At 46.0% G+C, this 27,359-nt stretch overlaps 1 protein-coding gene and 1 pseudogene across 2 annotated transcripts; both read left to right on the forward strand.

Annotated features, from left to right (window-relative positions):
- Positions 1 to 1,752: 1,752 nt before the first annotated feature.
- LOC136471688 (vacuolar cation/proton exchanger 1c-like) lies at positions 1,753 to 20,218 on the forward strand. Of its 2 annotated transcripts, none has more exons than XM_066469434.1 (11): positions 1,753 to 2,149; positions 16,489 to 16,556; positions 16,654 to 16,685; positions 17,424 to 17,620; positions 17,720 to 17,926; positions 18,385 to 18,618; positions 18,684 to 18,800; positions 18,877 to 18,930; positions 19,246 to 19,362; positions 19,482 to 19,572; positions 19,878 to 20,218. In XM_066469434.1, exons 1-11 carry the CDS (start codon positions 1,862 to 1,864, stop codon positions 19,898 to 19,900), a joined length of 1,428 nt encoding a protein of 475 aa, XP_066325531.1. In that variant the 5' UTR covers positions 1,753 to 1,861; the 3' UTR covers positions 19,901 to 20,218. The 2 variants fall into 2 exon arrangements, with proteins under 2 accessions (XP_066325531.1, XP_066325532.1); XM_066469435.1 differs by having other exon boundaries at positions 16,657 to 16,685.
- A 1,596-nt stretch (positions 20,219 to 21,814) lies between these two features.
- Positions 21,815 to 23,093, forward strand: LOC136471689 (expansin-A23-like; annotated as a pseudogene).
- The last annotated feature ends 4,266 nt before the right edge of the window (positions 23,094 to 27,359 follow it).

The raw sequence follows: 27,359 nt of genomic DNA on the forward strand, positions 1-27,359 counted from the left end.
GTTTGAGAAAGGAAAATTTTCAACCAAAATAAGGGAGGGTGATTTTAAAAACGCGGTTTAGTTGGAAGCCAAAAACAGTTTTGAAATGGTTTGGTAAAGACATGATGCATCAGCTTTATATTCTCAACTCCAATTAGTCGGGGCTACTTATCTAGTCATAGGATGGCTTAGGTTAGCTGACTTAGATAACTAAGATTTGGAGCCTCACATAAAGAACACAAAATAGCTTCTATAGCCTACACTCAAACATACAGAAGCACAAGAAGCATAACAACACAAGATCCAGTCAATGAAACAACATTACAACTCTTATATGCATAGTGTTGACTTAAAGCGACTCCTAGGCCTTCAAAGTCTCACAGAACAACCGATCTAGCATGGGCGGTAAAGGGAAATATTGAATTGACCTGTAGGGAATATTTCATAACTGGGAGGTAAATTAGCAGTAGAACTCAAGGCGGGAAGAGAAACAAGTGTTAGCACCTATAGTTCTACAACAAACAGGATGGTTGGCTTCTATACTAGTGTTTGGTCCTAAGGGTCTCGTCCTAGGGTCAAGTATGGCTCTGATACCAACTGAAACGATCTACGATTTTCTCGAAGAGAAATCCACATATTACATCAAAATGTGACAGTTCAAGAGGACCAAGCTATCACATTATCATTATTCAGTTGATACCACAGTTCATACATTGCAGAAAATTTTTTAAAAAGTTCGTATTTTTGGATGCATGAAACCCGGGTTGTTACAATGAACTCGTCTCGGCATGAGTTGAGGAATGACGCCAAGAGGTTAGGGAGTTTGTATGAGGAAATGGTGAGTCACAGCATGAGTTGAGGAAGGGCGCCAAGAGGGTAGGGAGTGTGTATGAGGAAATGGTGAACATGAGAGCTTGCGCAACAGGGGGGAGGAAGGAGTGTGGCAGTGTTGGTGTCAAGTGTGAATACCACGGGCATGGGTCGGCATCGGTGTCACGGTAAGGTGTTGAGGAGGAGGAAGTCGAGCAAGAGCATGGATTGGACGATCACAACCATGGGTTCTGGTCAACCACTTGGTGTTGAGAAAGCTTGGTTCACATGTCATGGCATGCGAGGAGCAAGCGAGCGTGGTAGAGCCTGGCATAACAGCATGGGTATGGCAACGCAGAGCAGGTAGGTGCACAGCTGTGGCGCAACCACCTAGGTGAGCCAGGCACATGCAACGTGGCGGGATGAGGATGACAAAACGTAGAGTGGAGGGGTGGATCAAGATGGTACAATAATACAAGTTTAGAGAGTTAAATGTGCAATTTGCAAGTGTTAAGGGTGAAAACTTAAAACAAGTTTAGGGAGCGGAGTATATAATTTATAATTTAGGGATGAAAATTAAGGATAAATTTAGAGAGCTGAGTGTGTAGTTTTTAAATATATACTGGGACTAGAATAAGAACTCGAATAAGGGTTCAAGAACACCTGTGAAATAGGGACGAGAGGTAGTGACAAATTTAGAGACCTGAGTGCGTAATTTTCAAATACTAGGACCAGAATAAAAACTCGGAAAAAGGTTAAAAACGCCTGTTAAATTTACTCATTAATTAAATTAATATACTTTTACCTTTTATTTATAGTTATAATTTTTTATAGGACTGTTGTATAGTTATATTACTGCGTAGCTATTTTCCTCACGATTTATTAATAACCAGAAAAAAGATCTCAGCTGCTTTCAGCCATATATATGTGCTCCGTGCCTCCGTGCAGCCCATCACAGCTACTCAGGCCTCCTTCGCCACTCCACGTTTGGCCCGTGTAGATTTATCAGCGGAAGTGCTGATCGAACGCGTCGTTTAATTCGGTCTGTTACCGAGATTGTTGGGGGGGCATCATGGCGTCTCCCAACAGCGGCGACGTCGGTGCAGCAGGCGACCTCCTACGGACCGGGCTGCTGGCCGCCTCCAAGGACGAGGAGACGCCTGCCGTGGAGACGACGGCGACGTCAACGTCGTCGGGGCGTCTGGCGGAGCACGAGATGACGCCGACGCGCTCGCCGGTGCGGCAGGGCGTGCGGCGCGCGGCGGCGGAGTTGCAGGAGGTGTTTCTGGGCACGAAGCTGTTCCCGCTCTTCTCCGCCGTGCCGCTAGCCGTCGCCGCCGAGCACTTCCGCTTCGCCCGGGTACGTACAGCAAACAACCATCGATCATCCCTCGTGAGCCCCTATATTCTTCTTGCTAAAAAAAATTAAACGAGAAACTGTTACCGGCGATTAATTAATTTCCTTAAGTAGCGGCGCGGCCTTTGATTTCTGCTCTAATTAAGCACAAGTTAATTGATCGAAACGTCGAGCTCGTACGTGCTAACTAAGGCTAGCTAGGAAAATGTTTCTCTGTTTCGGTCATTGGAAGATACAGCAACTTCGTAGTTGTCGTCCAAGTCCTAGATCATACGGAGTACTACTGGCCTGTTCGGCAGAGCTCCTGCAGGGGCTTCAGCTCTGACTTTTGTAGGAGCTGGGTCAAACGGCTGTTTTGGAAAGGATTTCATATGAGGAGTCGGTTAAGAGTTGGAGTCATTTTTTACTTGCGCAGGAGAAGCCTAAAAAACGAGCTCCACACGGCTCCTTGCTGTGAGTTCACGTTGTCTAATGCGAAGAAGCCGTTTTATCAAACGTTTTCCAGAATGGTTTTAGCTCCTCCAGAGAAGCTGCTCCTTCAAAAAAGTCAAAGTCGGAGTTATTTTCAGAGGAGCCAGAGTGCTGCCAAACCGGCCCTATTTATGTACGCGGGTACTATAGGTTTCTTGGAGGTGAGCCAGTCGCATGTGGCCACGACGGCCATATTCCTCTCTTTTGCCTTTTATAAGCGCCTCACCGTCACGCACCGCTACACGGGCGACCTCGTGGCTCAACAGATGCTATGCTACTGAGCACAAGTCAGAACTATGGGTCCCTGCAAAATTCCTGTTTCGTGGATAGAGGCCCTCAAGGGTGACAGTTAAGGGATCGAATGCCGTCTGCCAAACGCTTGCCGTCCCTATCAGTTTATCACCAATGCTGGGTCTCTGGAGAGTAGTACAAGAGCTGTAGATCCTTGTAGATCATTTGATAGCTCGGTGGATTTCCATGCTAACCATGTGTGTGTTTTTTTCCCTGAACACACTGACAGGAGCTCTGTCTTTTAATTAGAGTAGAAAAGAGTTGATTCAGATTTCAGTTTAAAAAAGGGAAAATAGTGTTCTTGTCCTTATACAGGAGTCTAATTGTGATGTTGCCCTTATTTTCTCAACTTTGTGATTTTGTCGTTGCTATTTTGAATTGAATCATCCGTTTGCCCCTGGTTTTGATGCCGTCAGATGGTCATGGAATAAATGAATTAAAAAAATTGAAAATCTGAAAAAACAAAGGCGAAAAGACCAAATTGCCCCTTATCCTTATGTTCAGCCTCCATAAGGAAACTGTGCCTTTCTCACGGGCCGGCTGCATCGACCGGGGCATCGGGGGCATCCGGCGGCGGCGGCGTTGGCAGCGCACAGCGCGTGGTGCGGCAATGGCTCCCGGCGGCGGGGCTCGTCGCGCGCGGGGCAGCTCCTCCCTCCTTCCCACTCCCCCCGGCGTGGCTCATCCTCCCTCCTTCCCGCTCCCCCCCGACGCGTCTCCTCCCTCCGCCACACTCCGGCGCCCGCTCGTTCCGGCGTTGCTGGCTAGGGTTGCGTGAGCTTCCTCCGGCGAGCTCCCCTCCACGCGAGTGCGAGCTTCCTCCGGCGAGCTCCTCTCCAAGCGGCTTCCTCCAGCGAGCGCGAGGCGCTCTCCACCCCAGGCGATGCCACCCTCCTCCAGGCGCGCCCTCCACCCCAGGCACCGCCGCCCTCCACCTAGGCGCTGCTCCCCAGGGCCACGAGGCCGGCTGCTCGTTGCCGTCCCCCAGGCCACCATAGCCCTCGACCACCCTGCCTTGGATCTGTCCTACCTGGGATCCATGAGGGCCGCCCGTCCTGCTCGCGCTCTCGCCTGGGATCTGAGCGAGAAAGGAGTCCGCGGTGGACGAGCAACTCAGCGACGGCCGGCCGCGCCTCTCCTCTGCCCCTCCTCTCATCCCCAGCCATGGCCCTCCTCTTATCCCCGGCCACCCACGGAGCTCCGTCCCCGCCCGCTGTGCAGTTCCTGCCGGCGACGCTGTTTCTTCAGGCCAGCAGAGCAGCCAGCTAACGAGTTCAACAGAGCCTTGTGTTTGATTGGAGTAGCTCTGTTCTTTGCCAAATTTCTCTGAATTTTGCATATAAAAATTTTAGTCGACCCTAATCAAATTTGTTCTTGGTATATAACTCCACCAGTTTGGTTCAAGGGCAGAGATCGAATTCTTGGTATATAACTCTACTAGTTTGGTATATATCTCTGTCGGATGGCGTCGCTCCTTCCTCGTGCTGGTGCTGCCTACGACCCGGAGCCGTCGCCCTCCCGCGCCCGCGCACGCCTCGACGTCGAGGAGCCACCACGGGGTCGACCTGCCGGCTCGTGCACGCTGCTGCGAGCCTGCTCCGCGCGAGCTGCGCCCCCTTGCCTTCCCCGCGGCTGTGCCAGTGCCCTGGACCGCTGCCGTTTTTCTTGATGCCGTGGACCGCCGCCGTTGCCAACTTCCTGCCGCCAAGAACCAGCCAACCGAGTTCGCGACGTCGCCCTGGTGCTGTAGAGCCGCTCTGCTCGCTCTTTCGTGGACCGGAGCACGAGATCGAGAGCTGCTCGTGCGCTATCCACGCGCCTCCCCCGGCAGCGTTCGCGTCCTCGACACGGCGCACAGGCGGCCCAGCCCCGCTCCCCGCGCGCCCTGTCCCCGTACCCCCAGCGGCCACAGCCTAACCCTGCGCCCCAACGGCTAGGCCCCAGCACCGCATCTTCGGTGGCCGCGCCATGGCCGGACGGTCGACCCCGCGCCGCGCGCAACCGAGCCTCGGCCAGACAGGGGCAAAATCACAATTAGGCATAAAAACAAGGGGCAAAATCGCATGGGCATTCATGTCTTTTGTACAAAGTTTAACACCGTTAGGAGTGGATGACGGAGCAGGGGCAAACTGGTGCTTCGTGAATGGCACAGTAGGGGTAAATTCACAAAGTCAAAAAAATAGGAGCAAAATCACAATTTCGATACAAAACAAGGGGACAAACGCAAAAGCCCCTTTAAAAAATAGACCTACAAACGTTACATTTGTATGGTTAATTAAAGAATGACCAACAAAAAAACCCCTAACATCAAAAGTACAGCCGAAATGACCAGCCCAAAACAACGCAGCGTGCCACAGGTCATCCTTGCGGAGCTCCAAAACATAGCCGAGTAGCTTTGACCTCTTGCGAAAGACCAATGCCTAAGCCTCAAAGTCACAACATACACATATAAGGAAAACTCACTACTATAGAAACAATTTGTGGCAACAACTCTCTTTCTTTGTAGGAGCGGTTCTATATTGAGCCGTTCCTACAAATGGTTGCCAAATGAGCCGCTCTTACAACTGGATTTGTCGGGATGGCTGGTGTTATCAGCCGTCCCTATAAATGACCCGATTTGTAGGGGCGGCTCTATATCCAGCCGCCTCTAAAAATTGGATTTGTAGGAGCGGCTCAATATTAAACTGCCCCTACAAATAGACGCCGAGTATTAAAAATTAAGCACTAAAATTCAAATTTTCTAAACGACCTCAGATAGAGAAACAACCAAAATGAAAGTTGTAGATCTCGAAAAGTTATGAAACTTTGTAGTCGACAACTTTTTTATTTGAAATCATCTTCTCAAGGAAAACTACGTTTGAATTTCTAAAAATTTGAAATTTTAATTTTTTAAACGACCTCGGATGGACAAACAGTAAAAATGAAAGTTGTAGATCTTGAAAAGTTATAAAACTTTGTAGTTGATAACTTTCTCATTTGAAATCATCTTGTCATAGAAAACTACGTTCGAATTTCTCAAATTTAAAATTCAAATTTTATAAGTGACCTCGAATGGAGAAACTACCAAAATAAAAGTTGTAGATCTCAAAAAGTTATAAAACTTTGTAGTTAACAACTTTTCCATTTAAATTAGTTTAGGGCCTCAAACAATTAATTTATGCTCAGTTCTGTATAATATGTGGGGAACCAAAATGGATTGTAGACATAAGTGATCGTGAGGTGTAGTGGTAGAGGAGTTTGCTCGCGAGGGAGAAGTTGCGGGTTCGAATCCCGACTGATGCAAAGTGTGCAAAAATCGTGAAAAAATGCTGCAACCATAGAGTGGGTGTGTGGCTGCCGTTGGGGACCTCCTCGGATTAAAAAAATTGCTATTTTTTTGCCCCTTTTTTCGTGATTTCTGAAAATTGATTTGTAGAGGTGGCTGGATATTGTAGGGGTGGCTCAATATCCAACCGTCTCTACAAATCGGCTTAGGCTTTGGTCCTTTGCAAGAAGTCAGAGCTGAAAATCTTGGAATAGTACACCTTGATGCAGCAAGTGTGGATGGAAGGCTAAGGGCTTAAGGCTTGGCCGGTGTGACCGAAGCCAATGGTAGAGGTGTTCGTGGGCATCGCACTCCCTATTCGTTGTGTTATTGAGGTGCCCTCCCTTCCACTTTGTAGGATTCTTCAATGAAAGTCCTATCCATATTCCCTGGACGAGCGACGGCAACGCTCCTGATTCGTTGTATAGGTTTTGGAGATCTTGTTCACCGACCGCCTCTTGGCACTCTTGCTAATTTTCGGTGAGGTTTTATCGGGGTGGCTGGCCAACCGCCCCTACAAATCGGTGATTTGTAGTCATGGTTTGATAGGGACGGCTGCCAAAACCGATGCTACAGACCATCTGGAGCCGCCCCTACAAATGCAATCTGGCGTAGTGACTAACACTGCCCAAAAGAGATTGCTAAATATCATAGTTGCAAAGAGCTAGGCCAAACTCTACAACACAACAACCTTGACTTCACCATATCCATTCTTTTTTTCCGACACTATATCCATTCTTAATTACAAGAAAGTCAAGCATCCCTATGCAACACCACCACCAAAAGATAAAGCCTCACCGAAAATCAGCAAGAGTGCCAAGAGGCGGTTGGTGAACAAGACCTCCGAAACCGATGCAACATCGGGAGCATCGCCGTCACTCATCAAGGGAATATGGATAGGACTTTCACCTAAAGAATCCTGTAAAGTGGAAGGGAGGACACCTCAATAACGCACTGAATAGGGAGTGCGACGCCCACGAACATCTCTATCATTGGCTTCGGTCGCACCGGCCAAGCCTTAAGCCCTTAGCCTTCCATCCACACTTGACGCATCAAGGCATGCTATGCCAAAATTTTCAGCTCTGACTGCCTCAAAGTCACAACATACACCTATAGGGAAAACTAACACCGCCCAAAAGAGATTGCTAAACATCATCGCTACAAAGAGCTATGCCAAACTCCACAACACAACAACCTTGACTTTATCATATCTATTCTTTCAAGAAAGTCAAGCATCCCTATGTAGTACGACACAACAAGACCAAAAGATAAAACCTCACTGAAAATTAGCAAGAGTGTCAAGAGGCGGTTGGTGAATAAGATCTCCAAAACCTATACAGCGAATCGGGAGTGTTGCCGTCGCTCGTCCAGGGAATATGGATAGGACTTTCATTGAAGAATCCTACAAAGTGGAAGGGAGGGCACCTCAATAACACAACGAATAGGGAGTGCGATGCCCACGAACACCTCTACCATTAGCTTCGGTCACACCGGCCAAGCCTTAAGCCCTTAGCCTTCCATCCACACTTGCTACATCAAGGTGTACTATGCCAAGATTTTCAGCTCTGACTTCTTGCAAAGGACCAAAGCCTAAGCCTCAAAGTCATAAGATATACCTATATGGAAAACTAACACCGCCCAAAAGAGTTTGCTAAACATCATCATAGCAAAGAGCTATGCCAAAGTTCACAACACAACAACCTTGACTTCACCATATCCATTCTTTCAAGAAGTTCAAGCATCCCTGTGCAGTATGACACAACAACACCAAAAGATAAAGCCACACCGAAAATCAGCAAGAGTGCCAAGAGGCGGTAGGTGAACAAGACCTTCAAAACCGATGCAGCATCGGAGCATCGTTGTCGCTCGTCTAGGTAATATGGATAGGACTTTCACCCGAAGAATCCTATAAAGTGGAAGGGAGGAGACCTCAATAACGCACCGAATAGGGAGTGCGGCGCCCATGAACATCTCTATCATTGGTTTTAGTCACACCGGCCAAGCCTTAAGCCCTTAGCCTTCCATCCACACTTGCTACATCAAGGTGTGCTATGCCAAGATTTTTAGCTCTGACTTCTTGCAAAGGACCAAAGCCTAAGTCTCAAAGTCACAACATACACTTATAGGGAAAACGAACACCGCCCAAAAGAGATTGCTAAACATCATCATTGCAAAGAGCTATGCCAAACTCCACAACACAACAATCTTGACTTCGCCATATCCATTCTTTCAAGAAAGTCAAGCATCCCTGTGTAGTACGACACAACAACACCAAAAGATAAAGCCTCATCGAAAATCAGCAAGAGTGCCAAGAGGCGGTCAGTGAACAAGACCTCCGAAACTGATGTATCATCAGGATTGTCGCCGTTGCTCATCCATGGAAATGGATAGGACTTTCTATGGCAGAACCGTCCGAAATAACACACCTTCAGAGGCGCTTGTCTTCCACTAGACACTAAGCACCCCGAAAGTAAGCTACGCCAGGCGGTTCCGTCGAGCACACCCCAAGGGAGAACTCAAACAATCCACGTTTTTCATCCATAATCCAATAATGAGAACGAGTTTACAATACTTAGTCCATTTCATACAACAAGAGTTCTCGGAAATACATTATTACAATACCAAGTTCAGAGTGCAGAATTTAAACAGCGAAATTGAAATAAACATCTAACGATAAGATACAAGGATCCATCTGTGCCCACCAAAAGAATCCTCCACACAACAACCACTCCTCAAGTGGCACCTGCAACAGGGGTAAATAAACCCTGAGTACACAATGTACTCGCAAAGACTTACCCGACTAGTAGGAATAATTTCCTGACTCCAAAGGATATGATAAGCTTTATGGTTTGCTGGGTTTCCTTTTTGCGAAAAGCATTATAGTAGTGAATCCTTATGTATGTGTTTTATTAGCAGTCATGATTAGTTCATTAGCTAACCATTCTATGTAAGCACCTATTCTACTTTCAAGTAAGAGTTGAGCAATCAGATCCAATCATCCCCTTTCATCTTCTAGTTCTTACTACGGTGATAGACCATAGCCAAGTCATATCATATTGCACAACGATTCATGAACCAATGTATCTCAGCTGGGTACCCCGAAACACACACCCCGCTTATACCCTAGGCACAAGCAAGACCAACCCACCACTCTCCTATCAGGGGGTCCAGATCCCCATCCAAACTTAGACTCTAAGCCCCCACTCCTGAGTCCCGGACTCAATGTGGTGCTTAGACCTTCACCATCCTCGCCTCCAATCAGTTGGTCCAGAAAGAGCCAGAACCCACGATAAGAGAGCAACGAGACTTCTCGCTCCCATACGCAAGTATGTGCTCAGGATAATAAGTCTGTGACCTGACTACCATCCACAGCAACGGACGGTCCTTAACCGACATGGACAGGAAAAACAGTGTAACCAAGCTATGCCCCGTTAGCCGTGGGACACAACCTATTACACCCACCAATACCCGTACCATATCTCTGCTCGGTCTCCATTTCGTTTCACTATTTTGTCATGAGAGTAATAATAATAATCACCTATTGTGAGTAACTGCAAGTTACGCTACCGATAGCCTAAGCATAGTAGCTACTCGATCTATGCTAGTAGGACTCATAGGTAGGTTTATCTATGCATGTAGTTCAATATAAATCCTGTAACGTAAATACACATCACATATATATATCCAGTGATTATTCAAAATAAGAGTTATGCGCCAGGGCTTGCCTTGGGCAGATGGATTATCAGCTATGTCAGTCGTCGGTGGCTCCGAGGCTTCCTCCTGTACGAGGACCTCCTCCTCGTACTCTTCGATCACCTCCTCGTACTCCTGCTCTCCGGTGGTCACGAACTCCACCGACTCGTTCTCTACATGCATGCAACGATTATGCAACACTTAGTATTTTAGCAACAATAGCTTTTAAAATAAGAATACATCTACTAATCTACTAAGCTAACTCTAATGACTAAGATACTAAGCTAACTAGTATTTTCATTAAACAAGGTATAAATTCATCTAACACGTATTAACTTAACAACTAAAATATATTCTTGCTTCTACTAGCGATTTAACATATATTAAAACAAGGAGTATCTAACTACCCTAAAGCTTAGCCTATTCTAAGGCTACAAAAATTACACCGAGCATATAGTAATACCAGAAAACTACCATAAGATTTTTAGAGCTAAAGATATTACAATTTTGCCACAAAAATTCCTACAATTATTAACCTAATAATATTAAGTATTTCCAATTGATTTAGTAGACCTTAGTTTCATCGCAGATATGTATGAAATAATTATACTAACAGATAGATAAAGAATTTAAGAGCCCAAAAAAATTGGTTTCACGATTTTAGACACATATATGAATTGTTGTTAATTATCAAAGTTCAGCACACAAACTAAAATATAAGGCTATTTCTATTTTCTAATAAAAGGAAAAACGAATACACCAGCGTGGCCCACAACCACGTGGACGCGAAACACTCGCGCGTGGCGCGCGCATGCATGCACGGCCCACAGGCGCGGCCCACACACACAGGACGGCCCACGACGGGAGGGAGCCCACGCATGTGGCGCTTTTACAAAAATGTCCTTGCTCTTTCTAGTATTAACGCAGCTCTTATGCGCCCTGTTCCTACAGTCGGCCCTTATGCCGATACGCCTTCGCCCTAACCCATCTTTACATCCCATCGGTCCCCGACGCCCCTGCGCTCACCGGCGCGGCGTAGGCTGGCATGGGGCTACCACACCGGCCAACCGGGAGCCCCTCTGACGAACCTAGGAGGTCGATCCTCACCTACGGGACGACGCGCAACTTTGGCCACCGGTTGGACGAGCCGGGATGCAGTAGAATATATGGCCTCACCACGACGACGGGCACCCTACGGCGGCGGCAACCAAGTTGCGGTGAGCCACGGCCTTTCGGAAGTGGTAGAAATAGCTGGTGAGCACCAGTGACTCACCACGAATCTACCCGTGGCGATGGCTCGGCCTAAGATGCCCCGAGCGAGGCTGGCCGCGTGCACGCGGCAAGTTCGATGATGGGTCATGGTGGCGCGGCCACGTCAGCGACGTAGAGATGGTGGTACGAGTGCGGCTGAGGTGCGCATGGCGATGAAGGGTTCTAGACAGGGCTAGTGGCGCAGTCAGTCTGGCTCGAGATGGCGAGGTGGAAGTTGTTCACGGTGAGGTGGGCTAGGCCTTAATGGCATGGTGGCAGAAGCAAAGTTCCAAAATTGGCGCTCGGCCTAGCAGCAATCAATGCGGGGAGGGGGCGGTTGGCAAGAGGACGTAAAAGCGGAGACGCGGGCACGAGGAATTAATGAGAGGTGCTCGCTCTTTGGCTCACCGTGACCACGACTCGACGGTGGCAGAAAGCAGAGGCGCAGCGGGAAAAAAGGGCGGCAGGTGCGGTCAGTGGTTCAGCTAGCGCATGCCATGGCGGGGCGCGGTTGTCGTGGCCGAGGGACCTACGTCCAAGCACGAGGGGACGAGTGCGAGCGTCCGCGACCGTCCATGGCCTGCGCACCGTAGTGCCATTAATTGCGTGACGACGGTGTGCACGGCCATGTGCGGACAGCACCCATCTGGGCCAGGGAGGGGGCAGCGCGATGCAGCGAGCAGACGCGAGTGCAGGAGTGACACGACGGCAGCAGCAGCGATTGTGACCGCGATTGCGTCGCGACGCGTGACATGGAGGGCAGCGGCGGCTGCGGTGGCGGTGGCGGTCGGGCGTAGAGAGGGCCGGCGGGGCATGGCAGCCTACGGCTGGCTGCAAGCGTTGCAGCCAGAGCGGCCAAGCCGCGGCCAGACCAAGGGCAGCCTCGGTCGGGCGGTGTGTGGCCACGCACGCGCGCGCACGGCACAGCCGCGCAGCGACGCAGAATGGCCACGCGTGGTGACCACGCGCCCGAGCCCGGCGACCCGAGACTAAGTACGTGCACCAATTTTAAAGCACCCGTAAAAACTAGACGATTCAATTTGGAACCAAGCCATCTTCACTACGCTAAAGAGGGCACCTTAGGCTATCAACAAGAGCTACAACACGACACCCCTTCTTAACTCAATTTCACATAATAATTTGCCAAACTTGGCTTTGTCACACTGCTACTCACCTTAGGAATTTTTCTAAGCCTTGAGCTAGATTTGTTTTCAAGTTCTGTTTCTAGACTATTAGAAATACTAGCTAGTAACATTATTTTTCTACAGCAAGAGTTGCATTGTTATCTACAAAGTTTGTACTTTAAACTTTATTTAAGTCTCATATATGGGTTCTATAGTAATTTTTGTTCAATAAAAATTAGTTTACACCTCTACTTGTTAACTGTACGAATCGTGGAGCAATTTTTGTTTTGTATTTTTGTTGATTGTTTTAGTTGTAATGCATTATCTACTCACTTCACCACATGCATTAACACACAAGTATAATGCTCATGACATATTTTAGTAGATGATTAACGGGGTTACACTTTCACCTAAAGAATCCTACGAAGTGGAAGGGAGGTCACTGCGACACCCACGAGACATCGCTATTATTGGCTTCCCATGCCTTATTCCCTTAGCCTTCCATCCACACTTTCCGCATCAAGGTGTGCTATGCCAAGATTTTCTATTAGCCTTCCATCCATGATGCATTGACGCTACGTACAAGCGCAGCTCACCAACATTGCGATGTCTACACCAAACGGTGGCCCCTGGTCGAGCTACTGTTGTCGATGTCGCCCAAAGGGATAGCCAAAGTCGCGCCATAGCTGTCAGTTGCTCCTAGCCCGACCTTGACACACCCTTAACTGACCTTAGCCCCACCTCCATAGACTGCCTTTGGCTAGATCCGGTGCGTCCCCCGTGTCACCACGCAGCCGGCCACATAGCGTGGCCTTTGTGCTGCTACCGCCCCGTGTAGCCCAGCGTGGCTTCCATGACGCCCAATATGGGTGAGCCTCAAACTTACCAGGCATCTTCGATGCTCCTCCTCGTGTGTGACACACGTGGCCCTTGCTGCCACCTCTGCATCACGCCTTCATGCGACCGCCGTTTTCGTCTAGCACCACACGGAGGCCGGTCCCGAAACAGCGACAAAGGAGACGGATCCGCGCGCAGCGTGCCTAAACAACTGATCTGTCCATTCGCGTGATCTGGCTGGGAGGAGGGAGGGGGAGGAAACGAAGCAACGAGGATGCTCTGTCACCACCTTCCTTGCAGCATCAGGATTTTGGGTGGCCAAACATAAGAGCGACGGGAAGGAAGTAAGGAACAGGTGACAGGTGGGTCAGATGGCTAGGTACCAAATAGTATTTGCCTATTTGGTACTACCATGAAAATTCAATCGTTTGCTATTAGGGTTCCTGCGCTTAAAGAGGCCCTAGAGCCTACTATTTTCCATGGTATATCGGTGTTGCCATTTTATCCTGGAAAGATTAATTTGGTATTACCTAATTTCATCTAATAATGTAAATCCTTTTAACTGAAACATGCATATCCGTCTATAGAACTTTCCTGCCATTTTCATCCAAAATCTTGAGATATGAAAGATAACTAGACATCCGAAGAAATTGGAGGCACGCCAGTGACGCCACACACGGGGATTTAAATATAGAATAAATAAATGTGTGGTTTAAGTAGCTTGCAAGAGAGGTCACAGGATTAGTCAAAGAACATGCTAGGCAAGCCACGACTCGATGCAAAAGACAATGTAAAAAGGCCAGCTCATGGCATGCTTACCTGCTAGTTTCCTTCCAACCTGCAATTTAACATCCGAAACTTTCACACAAGATTCTTTTATTACGCCTAGGGCCCGGACGTCCGGCGCTAGGACGCACCTCCAAAAACAGCATCCACATACAAAAACAGCACCAGCATGCGTGCACGCGTCCCCCATCCGTGGCCCATCTCCTCCACACCCCATCCCGCATTGTGCTGCCATCTCAGGCGCGCTTCCTCTGCAAGCCCCCCGTCGTGCCCTCTCCACAGGCCCCCGCCGCGCCGTGCAGCACCATGCCCGATCCTTGCTGCACGCGGGGCCCACGCTGCCCGAGCGACAAAGAGGGGAAGGGCGCACGGCACCTCCAATTCGGAGGACCCGGCTGCGGCGTCGTATGGATGCCCTATTGGCTCCGGAAGAGATGATGCAGCAGAAGGTAGGGGGGAGATGTAACACCTGATCTACTTTTCAAACATCCAAATACAATAGTTGTAACATACGTCTGAAGGCAATTGAAATACTAGAACCATGCTTCTGAAACACTTGGAGAAAACACCTGAAACACACTTGAAAACCATTGCAACCATACACAACATCCAAATAAAACACATGCAATGTATATGTAAAACATATGCAACATCCAGATAAACACACTTGCAACATGCGTCCAGAAAACACAGATGAAACATACCTCTAAAACACTTGAAACATACGCTTGCAACATGCCTTTGAAACAATTACAACATGTGCAACATCCTTGATCTACTTTAGCAACATCCATATGAAACAAATGCAACATACATCTGAAATGCCTGAAACACACTTGAAAACCATTACAACCATACGCAACATCCAAATAAAACAAATGCAATGTATATGTAAAACATATGCAACATCCAGATAAACACACCTGAAACACACTTGAAAACCATTGCAACCATACGCAACATCCAAATAAAACACATACAATGTATATGTAAAACATATGCAACATCCAAATAAACACACTTGCAACATGCGTATGGAAAACACAGACGAAACATACCTCTGAAACACTTGAAACATATGCTTGCAACATGCCTTTGAAACAATTATAACATGTGCAACACCCCCGATCTATTTTAGCAACATCCATATGAAATAAATGCAACATACATCTGAAACGCCTAAAACATATATATGCAACATAGGGGAGGGGAAGGTTGCGCTGGTCGATTCGGGCCACCGTGGTCAGCGGCGGCTGCTCCGGAGCCTGGCCATCGCCGGTGGTGGCGACGAGGACCGCCGCGACGGCGACAGAGACGGCGCAGGGGCGCCTTCGCCTCACAGCCTCAACTCCGTGGTGCTCGTCGCGATACCAGTGGTAGTGGTCGACGCGGGCGCGGGGAATGGCGGGACTGCATGGTCTGCCTCGCAGAGCTCGAGCCCGGGGGAGAAGGCCCGCGTGCTGTTGCGGTGTGGCTACTGCTTCCGCGTCGAGTGTGGGGTGGGGGAGGAGGACGCCGAGGTGGGGGAGCGCGCCGTCGCCGGCCAGAGAGGCACCATGGCTGCACGTCAGGGTGGGCGTTCGGTTCTCGGTTAGGTTTCGATTCGGTTTCGGTTCGTTTCCCTCGGTTATTGATGAAATTCGGTTCCTAGAAAATGGGAACCGATCAGTTCAAAAAAAATTTAGGAACCGAGCATTTTGGTTCTCGGTTATTTCAGTTTGATTCCGGTTCTAACCGAATTAACTGAATTTTTTCAGCAAAGGTTAATACAACAAAAAATATGCAGGTTTTAAAGCAAATTTAGGCAACACCACCTCTAATTTAGATAATAATAATTGATAAGGGAACAATAGCAATATAGTAACACAAATACATAGCAATTTAGTATGAGACGTCACACAAAAATCAAACATCATCTTATAAAATACTAGTAAGTGAAGTACAATTCATGAATTTCGGTTCTTTCGGGCAATTCGGTTATCCGAGAGGAACCAAAATTTTCTCGGTTATTTCGGTTCCTCAAAATTTGGAACCGAATAATGAACCGATTTTTTCGGTTCTTGTTCTTTCGGTTTCGGTTCCGGTTCTTTCGGTTCGGTTAGCGCGCGGGGCGCGAGCCACGGAATGGAGGAGGAAGCGAGGGACTGGGTGCGTGGATGCAGGAGTGAGCGAGTGAGGCGAGTTGGGTTGCGGTGGCCGCACATTGATGTTGGGCCAATCGCCGCGCACGCCCAAAATGGCGCGTCCGGCGCGGACAAGCCAGGATGGGCGCCCTCACCGTAGCATTATCAACTGCACTTACTACAGCGGATGGCATAGGTTTCGTGCATGTTTTGGGTATGACCTATTGACCTGGCCTGTTTGCATGGTTAATTAATTCTGCTAGGATTTTAGTAGTTTTGAGATCAGAATTGAAAAGCTGAGAGGGAAGCATAGCTCGTCCTATATTGCAATTACTGTGGAAAAAATGTGCACCTTCCATAGCATAGTTGAATCCCTGGTTATTTTATTTTCATTTAATATTTCTCTTTAACTTGTTGAATGTTCTTGGCTTTGCGGCGACGGTAGTGACATTGTGTTAGCAGGCATGGGTGTTCGTTTTCAGCTTGATAGGCCTTGCTCCTCTCGCAGAACGTGTGAGCTTCCTAAGCGAGTAATCACTCAACTCCTTTTGTGTTTCTGTATTCTTTTTTTCATGAATTGACAGTTGACTGCTAGGTTTCTGATCTTTGGCCTGATGTCTGTTTCTGCAGGCATATTGCCGATACAGCAGGACCAACAGGTATCTACTGTAATCTTTATATGATGTCTCTCTTTATTATATGAAGAAAATTTGTGCAGATTAACAGACTATGAAAAACAAAAGCTTCAACTAAAATATTCTTGTACACATCATAGTATATGTTAAATAAAACATGAGAGAAACTACATTACGATATTTAGTAGAAATTTTTTTTTACCTGATAAAATAAAGTTGGGCTTCCTTTCGGTGTATTGACTGCATTGCTAGTGACTGAGAAAAGGATAGAAGAAATGTGTGGCTAGGTTCTTTATTACTGCATTTTCACTCCCCAAAACATCACTCTGAAATACGAAAACACTAGGGACAATAATAAATTATCATTTCCTCTGCTAAGATATTTACTGCTCAAAACTGAATTAAAGTAGCATGCTCAATACGATAGCAACTGCCACAGCATACCTTCATAAGCTTTAACAACGTGCCCCAATAACACCTGACGTCCATACTGAGTTGTGCATCTTCAGTATTTGTTCGTTGTTTTGATTTTTTTTTAGCGTAAATGCGAACTGACAGTGACAGGTAGTGCTTTCAAAAGTAAATGGAACACATTTGATTACTCTTTGGAAGCATGAAACGAATTACGGCTATAGTTTATTTACAACTGCTTTAGAAATCCCAGTATTCTTGTGTTCAAGCATTTGCTTCATCTCAATACTGCATTTACCATTTTTTTTTGACTCGGCACTTCTATGTGAATTGGAACAATTTTGATTACAGCTGGCGGGCTTCTGAACGCAACTTGTGGGAATGTACCTGAACTAATTATTGCACTGTTTGCCCTGCACAAAGAGAAGATGGAAATCCTAAAGTGGTCTCTTTTAGGTTCCATATTATCTAATTTGCTCCTAGTCCTTGGTTCATCACTCCTTTGTGGTGGCCTTGCTAATACAGGCAAGGAGCGTCCGCTGGACAGGGTACGGATGCAAGTAAACAGTACCACTGTATTACCAGTAGAACTTCGAAATACAGTTTTAGAAAAATAACATGCAAAAATCTTCTATGGTCATTAACAGAGACAAGCAGATGTAAGCATAGGCCTCCTGATGCTAGGTGTGCTCTGCCACATCTTACCTCTATTGTCCAAGTACACAGCAAGCACTGGAGATAGCACAGGCTCAGTTCTGGGGTTATCAAGATTATGTGCAATCGTAATGCTCATTGCCTACTTTGGAGGTCTCGTCTTCCAGCTAAAAACTCATCGTCAATTTTTTGTGCAAGAGGTATAATGCTTTCTTTACTAAGGATGCTGGGAGTGGTATCAAAGAACGTGGAGACCAGTGGCCAATTTTCTTTAAGATAACTACGATTTTAATATGCTGTAGTATAGGAAAAATAAATTTATAGTGAAGTTTTGAATTCTCAAATGAACTTTAGAAATTCATATGCACTGTGTAGTCATGATTTTGACTCAGATTCAGCAGTCATTTACTAGCAATGATCTCCTCTCTGATTTTAGCATGGTTGGTCACACTAACTTTTCCTTTTAGTATGAAATAATTTTCTAGTTATGTGGTGATTTGTCAAATTGCAAATAAGATAGGTACATAGGTCATAAACTTTCTGAAGTTTTGAATATGGCGGATATCGATGCAGTTTTCTGCCATTTTAAAAGAATTGGTATTATTCTATTGGCTCATCATCTCACAGTTCACTGATTTGTCGAAGAATTGAATTGCAGGAAAGTTCACAGAGCAGCAGCAGCAACAGTGACGATGAAGTTACAAACAATTCACAGCCTGTTCGTTTGTTGGTTTCAGCCTCACAACAAACCAATACCAGCCGGGCTTATCAGCCCAGAAACCAACCAGCGAACAGGCCGTCAGTTATAGGATCTGCCAGTACAGTGATCTGGTTGATTGGGATGACTGTAGTCATTGCTGTGCTTTCTAATTACGTTATCACTACAATTGAGGTATATACATCAACATTGTTAAGTTGTTTCCGCTTTATTTCTGCTTCACTATATTTCGTTTCCAGGAAGCATCAGATGCACTTGGTATCCCAGTCAGGTTCATTAGCATTATCCTCCTTCCTGTTGTTGGAAATGCGGCGGAGCATACAGGCGCTATAATATTTGCTTTTAAGAACAAAATTGTAAGGATGCATCCTAACAAATTTTTGTTGTTTAAGTTTTCTGAGTTAAACAGCCCTACAATTATATTTCCTGTAGGACATCACCCTGGGAATTGCTCTTGGCTCAGCTACTCAAATTTTGCTGCTTGTGGTGAGAATTAAGAATTTTTTCTTCTTGTTCAGTAGGTTAACCTTGGACAACAGATCAGATTAGGAATTCAAATCTTGTCAGGAAACAAAATGGCCCTTAACTGGTTAGCAAAATCTAGCAAATTTACAGTTCCAGAGTTTTTTTTATTCAACTTCCTTCAAAATTTATGTCTCAATGATAAGGTAAAATATATCTATTCCTCCAAAAGATGGGAATCAAATTGGGCCACTTAGCCGATGATATGGCCCTTTATCCTAACTGGTACATGCCAAAATTTCGATTTCAACTGATAAGGAGTTTGCTTATCATGACAAGGTGCCCGTTATTCTAATTGTGTCCTGGGTGAATGGCATCCCTATGGATCTTGACTTGAACCTTGTTGAGACTGGATCATTGGTTATGACGGTATTTACAACAGCTTTTACACTTCAGGTAATTGCACGAGCTGCTAAAAAAATTATGAGAAAAGGCGGAGCTAATTGATATTATTTTAAATTCACATCTTTCTTTTGGGCAAGAGGTGTATGATGATCTTAGTATATCTTTTTCAGGATGGCAAATGGCATTACTTGAAAGGCTTCAATTTGACACTATGTTACATTGTAATAGCAGTGTGCTTTTTCACCATAAAGGCCGTCCCAAGTAAGAAGCATGGTTGCGCACTGAGCATACACTTTGGGGATCTATTTTATAAAAAAAAAAAATCCAAAATCGCATTTGCCTTCACATATGTACAATTTCCATAAGAAATCTTATGTTTTTTTAAAAACATATTTTTCATTTATCAAGTTCCTACTAACGATTGCTTAAAAATCCAAAATCGCATTTGCCTTCACATATGTGCAATTTCTATAAGAAATCTTATGTTTTTTTAAAAACATAATTTTCATTATCAAGTTCCTACTAATGATTGCTTGGTCATCTACTTCTGGGGTAACTCTGTTCAGCACCAAAGAAGGTACAGGCCTGAGATGCTGGGTTTGGAATCAAACTAAGGCATCTCAATTCAAGGTTGTGGATTGGCATTCCCTCGAGCCCCTGATGATCAGGTTGTTTGTGAACACACCGGTGATCAGCATATTTGACACTGACAGTTTGTCCTGTGGAAGTATTGCTAATCTCTCTCTCCCCTCCCCCCCCTCCTTTTATTGGTGTAAAAATTAAGTGCGGCGAATCACAACATAGGATGTGATGTGATGATAGTGTGTGCTAGTGTCTCGTGGAAAACATTTGTGACTCGAGATCAAATAATGGCGCTATCAAAGCATACTCCATGAGTATTTGATATTGCAGATGTTTATAAATTTGTAGAAGGTTGAAAGAAATTTGACTTAAGACAAAATTAAAGTGAACTGTAGTTTGAAATGAAGGAATTGTGATTGCATTTCATAAATCTCACATGAGGCTCTTGTAGTTGCTTGCCGCTAAAGTAAGTCCAGCAAATAGATCTAGTATATCCAAACACCCAACTAATATCCTAACTCATAGCTCAAAATGACCCGCTAGCTCTCCTAACTAAATGCAACTAACTGTTAGCTAGATGAACGCCATAAACTAGACAATTGCCTCCACACCACCACCTTGGTCCTTCCCCTCTCTCCCATCTGTAGTCTTGCAAACTAACATTGCATCTCCCATTAAAGCAAAGTAATTTGCTCAATCCTTTTCAAGTAAGAAAGTATTCCTATCTGAAAAGTCTGAACGTAATGCCAGTAGGAACAGAGAGCAAAGAGCAAAGAAATTTGGTAAGAAGCTTACGACCCCTCTCATCTATGAACCAAAATTTTTCCAACCAATGGCTAATTTGAAGACATGCATGTTCAAAGTCCTCATCCATACCTGTTTTAAGTATAAGGTTCGGATAATAAGCACAGGTGTGCTCATATGGCCTCTCCTGGATGGAGGTGTACACCGTCTGTTCGCGGTGGTTGCAAAACTCGATTTGCGCTTCTGAGTCCAACACTTTTCCTGCATTGGAACATGAGCAGAAATGTCAGGATCATCTCCCTCTTGGGTCGATAACCTAACTAGATAGTCTTCCATTGACTACACTAGTTAGATAAATCAACTTAATTGGTCATCCCAGTACAATACTCATATAGTGTACTAAATGTCCAACTTTCATCCAAGAACATTGCAGCGGAGAAGTACATCACAGCCCATATCAAGTTTGGAGTTCATATATATGCTCAGGTCACATGGCATACAAAGATCCTGATGGCCAGATCCGAACTGATGAAGTTCATAATATATTTTTTCCTACCTGCCGCCGTAGTTTGGAAGTCCAAATAAACGATGGCGGTTAATCATTATAACTTCATTTACACACCGACCGGCGCTACTGATGCTGCTGTCCAGGTGCAGTGCAGGCCGGATAACCATCCGTGCCATTGAAGAAACCAACGACATCCTTTCTTAGACAATGTACGTACGGTGAACACACAAGCAAGTGCTGCAAAGCCGCCGTGGCCGTTCACGTCACCTTGAATGGAAGTCAAGCAACGATCCTATGTCTGAACTCTGAAGAAGAAAAACGGCGAAGAAATGAAAGCACCGGCCAAATGCTTTTATCTCTCCGTCCAGATTGCACCGTAAGCAATGCATGGCCATGTGCAGGTTATAGTAATGTCCGGCTTGCTTCATTCGACTGATACGCTTAATTTATTTGTAACTACTAATCAGTCGTGAATTCGTGATTGGTAAGGGTAAGGCCGTGTGTATATAAATCCACCAGACTCTCGCACAAATCATCACAACAAAATCAATCTAGTAGACACGAGACACTATCTAGTAGTAGAACAAATAAACCATTTCTAGCAGTCAGCATCACAGGCACAACTCTAGTTTTGTGCAGTTTGAAGGCATACAAACCCGAGCGATTGGTATGGCTCCAGCTCGAGTTCTTGAAGTCCTGTCGCTTGCAGTCGCCTGCACGCTGACCATGGCCGCCGCTGATGACGCCACTACCAGCAGTCCGTCGTCTCCGGCGCCGACCGGATGGCTCAAGGCGAATGCCACGTTCTACGGCGGCGCCGATGCCTCTGACACCATGGGTAATTATGTTGCTCCCTTATTTCTTATTTTTCCATGCAGTTAGCAAGGGAAAAAGAAGAGAGAAAACTGTATAACCTGCTCGATGTCCGTACATCCTTATGTGTCGCAGGAGGTGCGTGTGGGTACGGGAACCTGTACTCGCAGGGCTACGGCACAAGAACGGCGGCGCTGAGCACTGCGCTCTTCAACGGTGGTGCCTCGTGCAGTCGTGCGGGCAGTGCTACAAGATCGCGTGTGACCGCAAGAGGGCGAACCCGATGTTTTGCAAACCTGGCGTCACGGTGACCGTCACGGCCACCAACTTCTGCCCGCCAAACTACGCGCTGCCCGGCAACAACGGCGGCTGGTGCAATCCTCCTCGGCCGCACTTCGACATGGCGCAGCCGGCCTGGGAGAAGATCGGCGTCTACAGCGGCGGCATCATCCCCGTCATGTACAAAAGGTTTATTTAATGAGTTTTGCCGATTAAGGCCCTGTTCGGTTATCAGGGAACCGCTCTCTGAAACTATTCCTGGCTAGATTGCTTGCCTAATTCATATAACCTTTCATCAGCTGGAATGATTCCTGGGGCAATCCAGGCTAACCGAACAAGGCCTAAGTGTATAATATCATATTCATGGATCTTCGCTAGTCTCTACTCTTCTAACAAAAACATGATGCATGCTGCAGTATGTTATCTTAAGTAAAAATGCGTGCTTTGCAGGGTTCCTTGCGTGAAGCGTGGTGGGGTGCGGTTCACGATCAACGGTCACGACTACTTCAATCTCGTGCTCGTGACCAATGTTGCAGGTGCCGGCTCCATCAAGTCAATTGATGTCAAGACCTCCAACTCCAATAGCTGGATACCAATGGCGCGAAACTGGGGTGCGAACTGGCAGTCCCTTGCATATCTTACTGGGCAGATGCTCTCGTTTAGAGTGACTGACACAGCTGGACAAACTATTGAATTCACAAACGTGGTGCCACAAGGATGGAAGTTTGGCCAAACATTTGCATCCAAGTTACAGTTCAAGTGAGACTGATGAGAGGTCCGTGCAGGATTTCCTGTGACTCATGACCTGCGGGAGTAGAATTTCAAGATGTGGTTTGAAGATGGTCTTGTCGGAGTATGATTTGAAGACGGTCAAAATGCACGCATTATTACCTGTATATATAGATACCGATTCTTAGCAGCTATGGCTTGTACATATTATTGTTTCGAATTGTGTATATTCTTGTTTAATTTAAATTTATGTTGTTCACACAAAGATGTTTGTTCATCCTATCAAGCTATCTATTTTGCTGCACTATTGTAAAGGAACCATCACTAGTACAGAAACGATTTCTGCAGACGTCTCCCGTTTCTATTAGAGGCGGACAACATAAGGAACCACTTCTAACTCTGATAGAGAGCAATGTACGTAGCTCATGAACCGCCTCTGAAAATCTATAAGAAAACCGTCTCTAAAAATATATCTATTTTAGAAATGGTAGCATTAACGCAACCGTCTTTAAAATATGATTTTTAAAGACGGTTACGTTACATCCGCTTCTAAAGATGCGTGAAAAAAGACCGCATGTGGTCCAAAACTTTAGCCCGCCTGCGTAGTTTGAATACGTTTCGCAGTTCCACTTGCATGTGCATGGGACCCACGTTGTCTCTTCCGGCCAGAGCATTCTTATGTTGATTGTTTCTCTCTCGTTCGTGCTTCTCTCTCACTTCCTCTCCCTTGATTCTTAGCAACCAAAACCTTCTTATCAATGAAATGTATGTTTAAAGATGAGTGAAACAACTTTTTAGAGGCACCTTCACCTCCCACATGTGGTCTGACTTAATCAAGAATTTTCACAGCCCGCCTTTGGAAATGAATCACAGAAAAAGACAAGCTGATGAGCTTGCTGAACCTGGCTAACCTGCCATCACAATTGCCACGGTAGCTCCCAAGCTGCGCTGTCGTAGCTAGCTCCCCGTCCACGCTGCAGTAGTCGGATGAGAGGAAGAGGTAGTAAGAAAGAGAGGAGACAAGGGATGGCAGCATTGGAGGAGACGAGGAGTCGTTCATGATGTATAGCAGCATGGATCGACTCGATTCGGTTGCATCTGCCTCACTGAATGCTAGATCTATTGTGCCACCACCAAGGTGGTGAGAGAATGGGTACACCGCTAGTGTGAAGAGGAAGGGGTGGCCATAGGGGTGGGACGGGTGTGGTGGCTATGGTGGGGTGGGCATGAGTGGGCGGACGACGTGGCGATGGAGCCGGCACTGGCAATTGGAGGATCGAGGGGACAGGGGAGAGGTGGGAGGCGACCGCACATGCAAATGAGGGAGGTAGAGAGAGAGAAAGGTGGGAGGCCAGTTAGGGTTAAGTGTGTGTGACGCCTTGGTGTTGGATTTAATGGGTTGGGCTCCAATTTACGGTGCCTCTTATGGGTGTTGACAGGCAAAAAGGGTGCCTCTTATGGGTGTTGACAGGCAAAAAGGGATCGAAGAGTTGAAGATCGATTGAAAAACATGTGTAAACAAGAAAAGGAACAAAAAGGAGCAAATTTAGAGCAATTTGGGAAAAATTGCAAACTTTATGGATAAACTGCCCTAGGCCATTTGGCAAACCGGCTCAGGTCGGTTTCTAAAATCGATCTAGGCCAGTTTTGGTAGACTCCGCTGCCATGTCCTGTACAAACCGGCCTAGACCAAATTCAAAACCGGCCTAGGTTTTGTTAATCCGAGCCCAATTTCGTATTTTCCTTTGGAAACTCATCTAATCTCGTGGGAAACTTGTAGATTTCATATGGAATAAGTTTCCTAGAAGGGCGGGCCTGGTGCAAGCGGTAGAGTCTTACCGCCTGTGACCGGAAGGTCCCGGGTTTGAGTCGCGGTCTCCTCGCATTACACAGGCGAGGGTAAGGCTTGCCACTGACACCCTTCCCCGGACCCCGCACAGAGCGGGAGCTCTCTGCACTGGGTACGCCCTTTTTAAGTTTCCTAGTAGGATAAGACCACCTTCTCTATTCTCTATTTGTTTGAGAGGATCGCAGCCGATTGAGAGATCCATCAATCTATTCAGTCAACAAAAATCAATCTAGCTTTACTTTTACCTTCTACCATAATCTCTTCTAACCCCCTCTCTATCCAGCACGTCTCTCAATGAGATTTGTCAGTGTTCTATGTGGCCTTGCTGATCCTAGGGAAACCCCACTTTGTGTCTCTTTGACAGTTCTTCCCAAGAGGCATTCGTAGGTTTTCAGGCAAAGAACAAGTGTCAAATCAGCCTCGTCGACCTGCTGGTGGGCCTTGTTGTTAGACTTCCCTCCGCTGCGTATCTAGGTCATGTGCGGCCTCCGGTGATATGGGCCCTACCTGCGTGTGACCCGAATCGGCATCAACACACTTTTTGGCGACTCCGCTAAAAAAGAAGCAACCAGATCCAGTAAGATGGCTGACGACAAGAAGGGTGATCCTACAGATCCAAAGAACTAGGTAATATCATCAAGCCCTTTGGTTGATCACCTTCCTAAGTAGATTTGCAAGATGCTGGAGGACAGAGCAAAGGCCCAAGCTGCTACGGATCTGGAGTGTGCCCTAGCATGCTTTGATGTGGATATGCAAGGAGTTATCAAGAAGAGGCAAGATGTCAACTTCAATCCTCTTCCTACTACATCAATATCTAAGGCAAACAGGTCAACATCCCCCTAGATCTGGTGTGACGCAAGATGAATGTGCTACGATGATTACTAGCCAAGCTAAGCTTATTGAGATTAATATGCATGACAATATTTAGCAAGTTCATGGCTAGTTTTGATAAAAGGGAGGAGAAGAAATATGAAATTCTTGTTTTTTCCTCAAGATGCATCTGTTAGAGGATCGGCCCTGGCTGCTAGCCAACCTTAATATGTGATATTGTTCGGCTGTTTCGAGGGCCAGACAATTTATGCATCGACAAACCAGCCCAAATTGTGCTATTCATTGACTGAAACTGATAGTGCTAATTTAAGGGGTAGGGAGGTTGGTACTACTTTACCATGGCTATCTTAGCGCAGCTGTCGATTTCTGCTACATGAGCCTATAGCAATTTAGCAGCACTGTATACCTCTTTTGATCATAATATGGTGTTGCCAAATCCTCCTATACCACCGTTCCGGAGCTAGCAAGCTAATGCTGATGCAAGTATTTCACAAATCGGCAATCCAACCCCATGGAACGAAGCTTTAAGCCAATTTAAAGAGAATTTGAATAAAGATTTGGAGAAAAGTCTGAGTGTGCACTTTAAAGAAACTGAGAACGCTAAGCCATATCCTTTATATTTTCGATTATATGAAAGCTCTCGATGGTCGAAAAGAGTCCGACTTTTAGAGGTGAAGATAATAAAACCACAAAGGAGCATATTATTAGCATGTTTATTGCTCAATTGGGTGAAGCTAGTACCATGGAACACATGAGAATTTATAACTTTCCGTTATCTCTTACTGGTACTGCTTCCGTTGTATTCTTGATTTCAATCTTGCCTAATTGGTTCTTGGGCACAACTAGAAGAAAAGTTACAAGAACATTTTTACAATGGAACTAGTGAGGTTAAATTGTCCAATTTGATATTAAGGAAGGGCATGACAAGTCCGTCCTTGATTATGTTAAAAGATTCAGTGTTATTAAAAACTGATGTTTTAATTTGATATTTTTTTAAAAAGATCTTGCTTATTTGGATTTTGTTGGCTTGCTCTCACAAACTCCCCTAGTGCTCAAGAACACACCTCCACTCGCTTGCTTGACTTGAGATTGATCTAGAGTGAGATTGGAGAGAGATCTACTATATTTGTTTAGCTAGCTACATCTAGTTGCACTAATTCAACGTGTTGTAGTAGATTTCTTGTTACTCTTGGTGGTTGCTAGATGGCTTGGAGCTGTGGAGGATCATTGAGCACTGCTTGGTGATTGTGCGTGCCTCCGGTCAAGTGATTGTAAGAGGATTTGTGCCCATCCTTGTGGGGATCCCGAAGAGCAACTCTAGTGAATATATAGAGGCTACATGGAGTGCCTTGTTTGGTCAACTCCTTGTGAGCATCCACGTTGAGGATCAAGCTTGAGGGCTTTCATTGCTTGCGGAGTGATATTCAAGGACTCACCTTAAAAGGGATGTAGGTTGACGGTAAGCAACCTACTAACCTCGGATGAAAATTCGTTGTATCACTTGTCCTGTTGGTTTGCCCTCTACTACACTAGCTCTTTCTTATTGTTGATGTTGTGCTCGTGTAGTTGGTAAAGTAGTTCGACAAGTTGCTTAGTGTAATTTGAGTAGCTATTCTTGTGTAGCTCGATTAGTTGAGTATCTAGCTTCGAGTAGGTTGAATGCTATAGCTTCTAGCTTGTCCTACTATTAGAATTGTGTAAGAAAGGCTTGCT

Source organism: Miscanthus floridulus, chromosome 8 (genome assembly GCF_019320115.1).
Source record: "Miscanthus floridulus cultivar M001 chromosome 8, ASM1932011v1, whole genome shotgun sequence".
NCBI lineage: Eukaryota > Viridiplantae > Streptophyta > Magnoliopsida > Poales > Poaceae > Miscanthus > Miscanthus floridulus.

Bases quoted from the DNA above. Each gene is read 5' to 3' on its own strand.
- LOC136471688 (XM_066469434.1), top strand. From the start codon at position 1,862: ATGGCGTCTCCCAACAGCGGCGACGTCGGTGCAGCAGGCGACCTCCTA. The intron at 18,619-18,683 runs GTATATACATCA...TTTCGTTTCCAG, and splicing joins ACGTTATCACTACAATTGAG to GAAGCATCAGATGCACTTGG. The intron at 18,801-18,876 runs GTAAGGATGCAT...TATTTCCTGTAG, and splicing joins TTGCTTTTAAGAACAAAATT to GACATCACCCTGGGAATTGC.